The sequence below is a fragment of the Hydractinia symbiolongicarpus genome, chromosome 10, assembly GCF_029227915.1.
Source record: "Hydractinia symbiolongicarpus strain clone_291-10 chromosome 10, HSymV2.1, whole genome shotgun sequence".
Lineage (NCBI taxonomy): Eukaryota > Metazoa > Cnidaria > Hydrozoa > Anthoathecata > Hydractiniidae > Hydractinia > Hydractinia symbiolongicarpus.
The window spans coordinates 10,935,558-10,946,285 of NC_079884.1; the positions used below are offsets into that span (position 1 = coordinate 10,935,558).

General features: G+C 32.7%; 1 protein-coding gene across 2 annotated transcripts; it reads right to left on the bottom strand.

The window, feature by feature from the left end:
* Nucleotides 1-825: 825 nt before the first annotated feature.
* On the bottom strand, nt 826-10,410 carry LOC130612728 (uncharacterized). Of its 2 annotated transcripts, none has more exons than XM_057434077.1 (9): nt 10,275-10,410; nt 8,773-9,002; nt 6,181-6,306; nt 5,866-5,970; nt 4,552-4,738; nt 3,744-3,935; nt 2,414-2,637; nt 2,152-2,229; nt 826-1,451 (listed from the first exon to the last, which is right to left on the bottom strand). In XM_057434077.1, the coding sequence occupies exons 1-9, from the start codon at nt 10,372-10,374 to the stop codon at nt 1,257-1,259; spliced, it is 1,437 nt and encodes a 478-aa protein (XP_057290060.1). In that variant the 5' UTR covers nt 10,375-10,410; the 3' UTR covers nt 826-1,256. The 2 variants fall into 2 exon arrangements, with proteins under 2 accessions (XP_057290060.1, XP_057290061.1); XM_057434078.1 differs by having other exon boundaries at nt 831-1,451; nt 8,773-8,848; nt 10,275-10,391.
* Nucleotides 10,411-10,728: the final 318 nt, after the last annotated feature.

Sequence of the window (10,728 nt, forward strand, 5' to 3'; positions counted from 1 at the left end):
CTGCTAGCAAGTGCCTGTTACCTACAGCCTACTACCAAATACCTACTACCGAATACCTACTACCAAGTACCTGCTACCAAGTACCTACTACCATATACCTACTACCAAATACTTGCTACCAAGTACCTGCTACCAAGTACCTGCTACCAAGTACCTGCTACCAAGTACCTACTACCAAGTACCTGCTACCAAGTACCTACTACCAAATACCTACTACCAAATACTTGCTACCAAGTACCTGCTACCAAGTACCTGCTACCAAGTACCTACTACCAAGTACCACTACCAAGTACCTACTACCAAGTACCTGTTACCAAGTACCTAATACCAAGCACCTACTACCAAATACCTGCTACCTACTGCCTACTTACTACCAAGTACCTAATACCAAGACCCTACTACCAACCATGCATTGACCATGCAAAGAATTCCTGGAATTTCGCACAGAAAAAGCTTTAAGAAAATGGATAAAGTTACTAGAGATGACTTATGCGTTAAAATTAATTATATAGACTTTATCACATGACACCAATACACTTCAAGGATAAGACATAATTGAAAACAGATGAACATCGAATATTATTATACTTGGATATGTGATACACAAAAAATTATAAAAAAGATTATGTACGAATTGCACGAAAACGCAATACGCAATACCATTAAAAATATAATAAATAAGAACAAATAAATAATAGTTACTTAAAAAAAACCCGGTCAAAAAACAAACAGGAAAACTTCCAAATCCCTTTTCTCAAAAAAACTATGGTCAATAGTTTGCAATCCGTAACAAAACTAACCTGAAAAAAGGGTAATTTTAATCACTTTGTAGCGGAAAATTACAGTTGATTAGATTTGCCACTGATCAAAAGCAGAATATTCGACCCAGACATTTCTTTCGTTGACAATCAAAATCTTTGATTGACAACAAATTGCAAATATATATAACATAATTCGGGATATTTACAATTCCAATTAAGTTAAGTGCATAGGTAACATTTGGTCAACAACAAAAAGATACTTCAATATCAAGGTTTGACTGAATATGATGAAGTGCAATGTGTTTGATATATGAGTGTATTCATCATGATTTCATTGCATCGTATTAGCAGAATCCGCAGTTTCTAGCAAGCTAGTATAAACAGGCACACTACGGTATGCGGTTGGAGCGTTGGGACCAACTGGTTGTAGCATTAGCGCAGTGACTGGGTGGGATTCATTAGGACTCTGATACCCAGATGGACCCGGCAGCTGCTTTAGCAAGGATTTGTCAAACATGAAATACCAACTGTGAACATCCAAAGGGTTATCCAATCCTTTGCTGAAACGTCAGCCGAACAGACCAATCTCCATCCCATTGAAGTGAAAGCATTAAGTAGACCAAGCAGGAGTGCCCGTCCGTGAATTCCTTCACTTGACATGTGACACCAAGGGTTACCGATAAGTTTGGCCTAAAATTTAGCAATATGAAAGCATGAGGGAGAGAGTAATGTTTTCAACGACAAAAAATATCACGGAATACCTCCTAAAAAAAATATCTACTCAAAGTATATGATCGTGCTACGTCTCATTTAATAAACAGCAAACTAACCATATTGCCATTACGCAATTATAGTGACAAAGCAGCATAAAGTTAATGCTTAACACAAAATTATTGAATCCATAGCATTGTTTTTGAGTTTACGTGGGAACTAGGAACAACTTGAGACCAAAATGAGCTAACTTGCCAAAACGAGGCTAAAACATTAGGTTTGGAATCTACGCTTAACGATCTCATCTCTTTAAAATTAAACCGCAATAACTTTACAACCACTCGTGGAAAACACACGATTCTGTACAATATTTTGATCAGCGTTTCAACCTCTAAGTAATAAAGGCAATATCTTCTTTTTCTATATAGACCAGCCAATGCAGATTCCATCAAAAATTTTGAACACAGTTGTCTTGTTTCAACGCCTATAAGCACATTTTTTCCCCAACTGAGCATGTAACAGGGGAGGGAGATTTGCACTTAGCAAATTAGAAATGTTTTTTGACATCCATACAATAAAATAGTAACTAAAATGGTTAAGAGGACACATAAAACAAAATTAAGCAGAGTACCACCCATTTTGAAACCGACGAGCTAATGACGCAAATCAATATTTAAACCTGATAAGTGACACCACCATATACATTTTTTTCTTCTTGGACACCAAGCACCCATTTGCTAATAATTTCTCTCCCAACCTACATAAATGCATAAATCTGAGAAAGTAAGCCATTCAAATTTTCTGGGACTTTAAATTGTAAAATTTTAAAAAAAACCGTCATCAGTTTCCTAATCCCCCTTTCTACCTTTTGGAAGTTTATAACAATATAATTGTACTTGGAATCATTGGTGATATGAAGGAAATTTGAAATTCTAACTTACAGAGTTTACGTCGTTCGGCGCATTAATTAGGCGGATTTTATCAGTTTCATTTAAAGAAAGACACATGAACTTGGTATGAAGAGGTGATCCACGTTGAAACAGTAGCAGCGACTTATCATTAGTTTTTCGAGTAATATCCAAGCCAGTAATTACGAAGTAACCGTATGAACTGAGTTTTTCCATAAGTTTTACGATCAATAATCTGGATGTGATAGCTTCGTTTCCTAAAAAATCCCAAACAGCCTTTGTGAATTACCATCGACACGCGATTATTGTTGATACACAAGCCCATCTAAATAACTAGAACGTAAAGTATAATACCTTAAGGACACAAATTATTGTAGTATAAATTATTAGGGATAAAACGTAAATTATTGTGGTATAAATTATTGACAACATAAATTATTGTGGTATAAATTATTGGGAACATAAATTATTGGTGCAAAATTATTGAAAACGTGAATTATTGTCGTATAAATTATTGGGAACATAAATTTTTGTGGTATAAATTATTGAGAACATAAAATATTGTGGCAAACTATTGAGGATATAAATTATCGTGGCAAAATTATTGGAAACATTATTTATTCTGATATACAATGTTGCGGACACAAATTATTGTGGCATGAATTATTACCAACGTGAAGAAAACTTAATAAAGTGGCTGTCTGTACAAAGAATTTCAAAACAAGTTAGAGGTGAGAACTTAAAAAACTTAATAGCCGTTTGCACGTTTTTAAATTTCATAAAAAAAATCGAAATCCTTTAAAATCATAGTTATTTCTAGTGTGAACAAGCTCAACCACGTTGGGCATGCGTCCACCATACAGAACAAAAAGCTGATGCAGATATTTATTATGCGATTTAGTACTGCTTACAAAAAAGTGAATTCTAAGTTCGAATTACTGCAGTGTTGTTACAGGAAAATGGTGGGAATCCTAAAAGTCTTTCGTTGATAATTTTGACCAATTTCTAAGACATAATTTTTATCATTAGACTATTCCTAAAATTAAAAAGCATAAATAGATTTAAACAAAAAATCATTATGCAACAAATTTAAGTATCCAGGCGTTATTTTAATATCACGCACTGAAATGAACAAACTTCATAACTAATAAAAGTGTCAAAAAACAAAGAATGAGAAAAGAAGTACAAGAAAAATAAAAGAGCACTTTCAAGAATGTTTTGTAAATTACAGGAATTTCAAGGACCTGCTGCTGCTCTGCAACAAGTTAATCCTGGAAAATCAAATAATGACGATGAATTAACTCTGCTTACGATTCGGGGCGATGTTACTTCTATGCAGTAAAATCATCCCATCTACTCTTACCTGAAGCACACCAAGGGTTACCCTTTAACTTCAACTCATAACAAACAGGTCGCTCATCTTTAATATCTTGTATGCCGTTGTACCAAATTTGTCGGACAACTTCTTCCAAATCAGCTACTATACCATCAGGCATGTGTATGAACCGCAATCGATCTGACCTGTTTAAGCTCACAGATAAAAATTCGATTTCACCTAAAAATTAAAATTTATACAAAAAAAAGCCAGTTTTTCCTGTTTGCTTTTTTACCTCACAGAGCAATCAAATTAAGAACCAGTTCTAATGCCTCATGGATAAAACCATTGCTTATATTACACTAGTAGGATTTTGCTCAGATCTCAGATCTTTAGTCAATAGTCTGAAATTTTCCACTGGTTGCTTAATTTTATTCAACAAATTTTAGTAATTTATGTAAAAAGAGAAAACGGAAGAAGAATCATATAAAAAGTCAACTGAGGTATGAAACAAAGGCGTTTTTACGGTTTTCTTCTCTTGTAGTTTATTTCTGTGCCTAACACTACCTTAATTGCATAAATGTTTGCGCTAAAGTTATGACAGTAATGTACCACAGGCTTAATCCCACCTCCCAAAGTTTTATAACCTAATTGACAGCTTGTTTAGGACATTCGGAAACATATTTAACATTTTTAAACTTTTCGATAAGATGCGATAAACTGAAGTATCCTTATAAAAATTATTTCGGATGAGTCAAAAATAAAAACCTAAGAAATCATTAGGGTGTGTTATGTTAAAGAGATTTTACATTCTAAGAGATTTCACCAGTAGTGGCCCAGTTTAAGCTAACTGTACCTTGCAGTGTAGGATCATGCCGAAAAAACAACGTGTCAGCTGTTGACTTCAAGTTACTATTTGCATACAGAAGCCACTGATGAGCAGACAGACTTTGAATAATTTGCTTTAACATATGTCTAGCCATGATAGATTCAGTTTTATCAGTTTTATTCACAAAATCCCATGGATTACCTTTAAATTTTATCTAAACATGGAATAGGAAATTTTCTTTAAGTAAAACAAGTTTTGCTATAAAATAACAACTGCACAGGAGTTAATAAAGTCTTTTTTTGACTGTGAAACAATAGCACACCATATTCAGAGGCATTCATTAGCAGAGGCTAGAATAAGGGGATTTTACGTAAGATGTCGAAATAGAAAATAACATCATTAGGGCATTTATAATTTCCAGTACACCCAATTTTGTGTATAGGGTCTTCTTTGTATATTCTATTAAAAAAGTTTTTGCTCTTGGCAATTACAAATGTCATTGTAAAAATTTGAGAGAGTCTTAAAATTTATCAGAAACATATAAATCAAAGACAACGAGTGTATGGTATTGCTTGAGTTACTTCACTGCACACAAATGTATCGATAACGGAATATGCATTATATATACATTATCAGGGAATTACTTTTAAATGAGTATGAGAACAAAGCAAGTATACCCTACAAAAACACTAATGTCCTTGATAGAAGTACTAGTGCTAACAAAAACATGGCATTTATTCGACAGTAATATCTTTACGCAAACTGTCGATGTGGCTATAGAGGGCCCAAATCTTTCTGTTGTTGCTGAAATATTATGCAGACCAATGAGACTGAAGCTTTATCAACTGCATATCACGCTCCTAGGATTTTAAAAAAAATTATGTACATGCAATATTTCTATAAAATCCCATGTTATGATTTTGATGTTGTTTACGTCTGTGAAACGAAACAAATGTTCAAACAACGTGTGCAAAAGCACAAATAGGCCATAACCAACTATGGCACAGACAGAATGAGATTACAGACCATACCTGCAAGAACTAGGATCATAGACCGAGAGTCCAGTTGGTCAATAAGAATGGTAGGAGAAGCCATAAACAACATAGAGCATAGAATACTAATATCAATAGCACTTCCTTTCAACTTCTGGCAAGCGAACATTTAGAAAAAAAAAGAAGTTTTAATCAATCTATTGTTTCCATGCAAATGATTTGATTGGCAAATTTCGATCCCTTAATATCTCCTGAACTAAAATATAACCAAAGAAAACTTGGTTGTTCATGACATAGTAATATTCGTATTATTCAATGACAATAACTGAGTTAAAGCGAAAATCACTACCTCAAAGGTGCTGTCAGAGATGTGTTTCTCTTCCGAACCAATTGTCCAGCACGATAAGCATACATCTTTTATAACGGAATGTAAATGCACTGGGCAATTGTTAATCTAGAAATTCAAATCAAATCGACATAGTGGGCCTTGACGAGCATGGCCTTAAGTGGCTTATACAAGAAAATTCAAAATAAGTAGGTAGTTAGGTAGGTAGGTAGGTACCCTCATCAAAAAAACAATGTGTATATTATCCTAAATGTTCTATTAAATATCCAGCAAATAAATGGCATTCATTCTCAATAAAACCAAAAAACCAAATATTACCTGTAGTTTATCAGATAAAGAGATACCAATCGAGAAAAAGATTTGTGTGTTGGGTATCAATGTTTGCTTTTGGAAAATCCATGTAGTCATATCTCGCATCTGGCTTAAATCACTGGAAACTAGAAGCTAAAAAAAATGGCTATAAAAATCTAGATGAAATTTGAAAAATGTACTTGGTTAATATTGTAATTTTGATGTCAAAGTTGGAAAGGTTAAAAAAGGGAAAACTAGTAGTATGTAACCAAAACAAGTTTTTTTAAAAATTCAAAAAACTTTTTAATCTCTGCAACATATTTTCAGCATCATTTCCAACCACCAATTTGCATTTCTTGTCGATTTTTTAGCTTTTTTAGCTAATTTGTAAATTTTTGGTCAGAGTTTAAATAGTTTAAAGTTTATTGTCTTGTAATAACTTCAATACTCCTGTTATTGGATAGAAACTATATTAGATTAGCATGGCTTCCTGCTTATAGCTAGTTGACATATAACGTCCACGGTTAGGTGAGGCTAAGGGGGAGGGGGCACTGTTGAAGTCAACCGTTACAACTTTTATGAAAATGTTAACACAAAATGTGATTGATAATGTGTGAAAATCCCTCTGTGTTGCTATTCTCTGATTTTGGTTTAGAAGTTTATTTGCTCACACGATAACAATAAATTTCTCTTGAGTTCAAACATTTCTTATGATAATACAAGACTTCTGTCTGTGAATTCTGCAAAGAGTACGTTGTTTGTCTTAAGACTTTTGTATTGTACTATTGTGTCGGCTTAATACTTTGGAAAAAGCTGGAAATCATTGAAGTCATCATCTATGGGGTAAGTAAGGACCACCTGAGACCAATTTTAGGCCAATTTTTTCGATACCGGGTCAACTCACTCTTTTCGGAACCGACAATTTAAACCTCAATATCTCCTCAACCATTCTTTAAAAAGGGCACGATCCTATACATTTTCTTGATCAGAGTTTTAAGCTATATACAATAGAAGTAACTGTAATTAAAATTTCTAAAAATATTTTTAGTACTTTGGCAAGTCTTTGCTGACCTCAGCAAAATTTCTAAACCCCAATATCTATTTAAATGTTCTTTTAAAGCACGTGGTCCCATATAATATTTGGACTAGCATTTCAAGCCCTACACAATAGAAGAAACGGGTAAACAAAATTTTAAAATATTTTTTTTGTGTATAACAGGTTACCGTTATTAAAATGCCACTGACAGTTCTCTATTCCATTGTTCTTCTGCCTGAGTGGACTCTTTCCATAACATGACGTCGACTCAAGGTAAGGGGTAAAGCAAAGTTGACACAGGTAATTAATTAATGCAAAGGTAAGCATAAAAAATGGTATATATATAATATCCCATTCCAAATTAAAAGAAATATAAAAGGTTCACTTAAAAATTTCAAAAAAAGATACATGATGTTTATATATCAACAAAATACATTTATTATCTTAACATCTTAGTGATTTTTTAATGACTAGATTAAACACAATCTGCGATGCATCCATGTTCATAGTATTTGATACTGGGACAAAGTTCTAGGGAAAATCATATTTGCTATAGTACGACGCTTTAGTTTTAGTGCCAAGGTTTTGGGTTGGAGCATCCAATAGGTACAAGCAAGTTTCAAAAACCATCAATTTAACACTTTCCATATTTCTTTTTATATGGACATGCATAATTAACAGCATTTCAAATTTCAAAATCGTGAAACTTTTTTTAAAAATAATAAAACTTTCTACACAATCTTCTAATTTTTTTTACCTCATATATTAATTCCCTGAGTGAGTGAGCATGGTTGGCACGTCGCAAAGTCACCAGTTAACGCCCATATTAGTATGCACATGCAATATCTCACCGAAACAAGTTGTTTATGAACTGCAAAGAAAAAACCCAAGCGAAGAAGTCTGTCTATTTTTTATATCTTTTGTATTCATTTTGTCAAAGCTAAATCTGAAAAAGCTATTTCGAAAAAAGCATGCCAATGTTTACTGATCACAAGGTTAGAGCTAGTTGAAAGTTTGTTTGTTCTTTTTCATATTCCATTTGTGTGTTCTGAGGTTGCTATTTTTATAAAAAAGATAAGGCATTCAAATTTAATTCAAATCCAAAATGTAAAAAACAAACTGTTGTTGTTCGTTGAGTGTAAAAAGTTGATGTTATTTAAAAATACATTTTATAAAAAAAAAAAACGTATGATGATATAACTCACAAAGAAAACTGAATGAGAATGTATCATACAATTGTATATATACATGTTCAATTTTTTCTGGGACGACGCAAATTTTAGTAATTAAAGTAAAAAATTCATTTGACCTTTATCCAGAAACACCAGCTACTTACTGAGAAAAGCAGGCATGTAGTTTAGAGTATTTTGGTATGGAGACGAGTTATATTCATTTTGTACATGGATACAAAAGCGAGTCTACTCCAAAATAAATTGAAATTAGCTTAACTTTCATTTGGTGAACTAGTTTTGTGATCTTTTTCTTGAAAATTAAGTTTAAAGTTCTAATAAACTGCCAGTAAAGCAGACTCTTAAGTAATAAGTAACTCTTCCCTTTTATTGGGACCTTGAAGAGTACATTACCTTCCATCCTAAGTTGTACATGCCATATAACACATTTGCGCACATCTTTCGACTTTCAATAGATGATGATTTTTCACTAAGAAAAAAAGGATAGCCATTCATCTTGAATTTGTAACATCTTGTTGCAGTGTTAGGATTTTCAGGTCTCACAAATTTGGGCATTTCTTCTTGTATTCCTTTTGACCAGAATTGTACAATGGAATGTCTGATCACATCCAATTCAGGTTGACCTATACAGACACATGTATCATAAATTTTTAATTATAATATTGAAAGAATGAACTGTTTCGGGAACTTTATGTATTGTGGTAATTCTTTATCATCATTTTATGCCTTTCATATGCAATTTTGGCACATGTGCTACTAAAAGCAAATGTCAAGAGTCTAATTAAAGTGTCTAAATTTAGTATTTTTTGTGCTATTAATAGCACACCTTAATTTATTTGCATAACCCCCTCTCAATAAAACCATTGCTTTACTGCCTTTGGAACTTTTCTATAGGATGGAATTTTCTATTGTTCTGGATATGCAATTTTTATAATAAATTGACATGCAATTTTTAGGAGCTAAATTTTGTTTCTTTTTTGATTCCATTTGTTTTTTTACATACAGTTAATTACTGGCCCCAGTGAAGTTCGCAGACTACTTTAAGCAGGACAGAATTTAAAGTTGCATAAAAATACTGGCAAAGTTGCAAAAATAGACCCATGTGCAAAAACTCCTAAAAAGATTTGATCACAAAAAATCTTTGAGTAAAGCCACAATATATGAATGACTTGTAAATGCATTTTTCCTAAATACCTCATAAAAAAGGTCTTATTCATTATTGAAATTAAGGTATAAGACTAAAAGTGCAAAGCTAAACATGGGAACATTAAAAAAGTACTTTTTATCTTAAGGGAGAAGGAAGAGGTCATGTAAAAATGGAGTACAGCTTTTTATTTGAAAATTGGATTTGGGCAACATTTTGCTGTTGTGAAAAAAGGGTTCAGTACATCAGTGAGTCATGGCCATGTCAAAACTAAGTTGAGCAGTTAAGTTAAGGTAGTGCTTGTACAATTTTTGAAACCTACTAAAAAAAAAGGATTTTTTATATATACACAGTAAGAATTCTTAAATTGCTGGGTATTATTGTTATCATAGATATATATAGACGTGCATACTTTACATGGCTAACCTCACAAATATTGAGGGATATACTGTGTCTATTTTTCCAAGAGGGGCGTTGCTTAGATAGGGAGTTCTTAAATATTTAATGCTCATTTTTTAGCTTCATAGATCCAATTAAGGTATACCACAGCTAACTGCACTAGCAACCGTTATAACCACTAAGCTATAGCAAAAATAAAAAATAACTGACTTTTCAAAAAATTGAAATAAAAAAAATCCTTAAAAGGGTGTGTGGGTAGTAACAATTGCCAATTAATTACTTTAATTAATACCATTAAATAAAAATGTATTTTCTTCTATTGTAAGTTTTCATAGTTAAAAATTAAACATACCGCCATATAGTACAATAAAAGAGTCCAATTCATAAAGAGAGATTGCCATAAAATTGTTGCTTGGTAGATCAGGTAAAGGAGAAGAACATCCACTTCCCATTATATATACTTATCTCTATTATGCAAAAAAATAGTCACCTTTAGTGAAACTCACACATTGGTTAACAAAATAGCACATTCAAACTACCTGCTTGATTGGTGGTTGGAATTGAAAAGGGCTAACCTTCTCATACCCATTTGAAGCTATAGTTCCAAATATGTTCTGATTTAACGAAAACCAAAACAAAAAATGTTTGAGCAAAGAAGACATTAGTTTGACCGTATAATTCGCTAATGGGTGGCCAAATGAGCAGCAAATTAGCTGTAGGTCGTATTATTAAACAATACACTATTTCTAGTTCAAGAAAGAAACATAAAAAAGATGTATAATGTATAACAAAAACTTAATAAACAG

Coding starts and splice junctions, on each gene's coding strand:
- LOC130612728 (XM_057434077.1), bottom strand. CDS start 10,374: ATGGGAAGTGGATGTTCTTCTCCTTTACCTGATCTACCAAGCAACAAT. Junction 2,638..3,743: donor TAACCCTTGGTGTGCTTCAG/GTAAGAGTAGAT, acceptor GGGATTTTTTAG/GAAACGAAGCTATCACATCC. Junction 2,230..2,413: donor CGCCGAACGACGTAAACTCT/GTAAGTTAGAAT, acceptor GCATTTATGTAG/GTTGGGAGAGAAATTATTAG.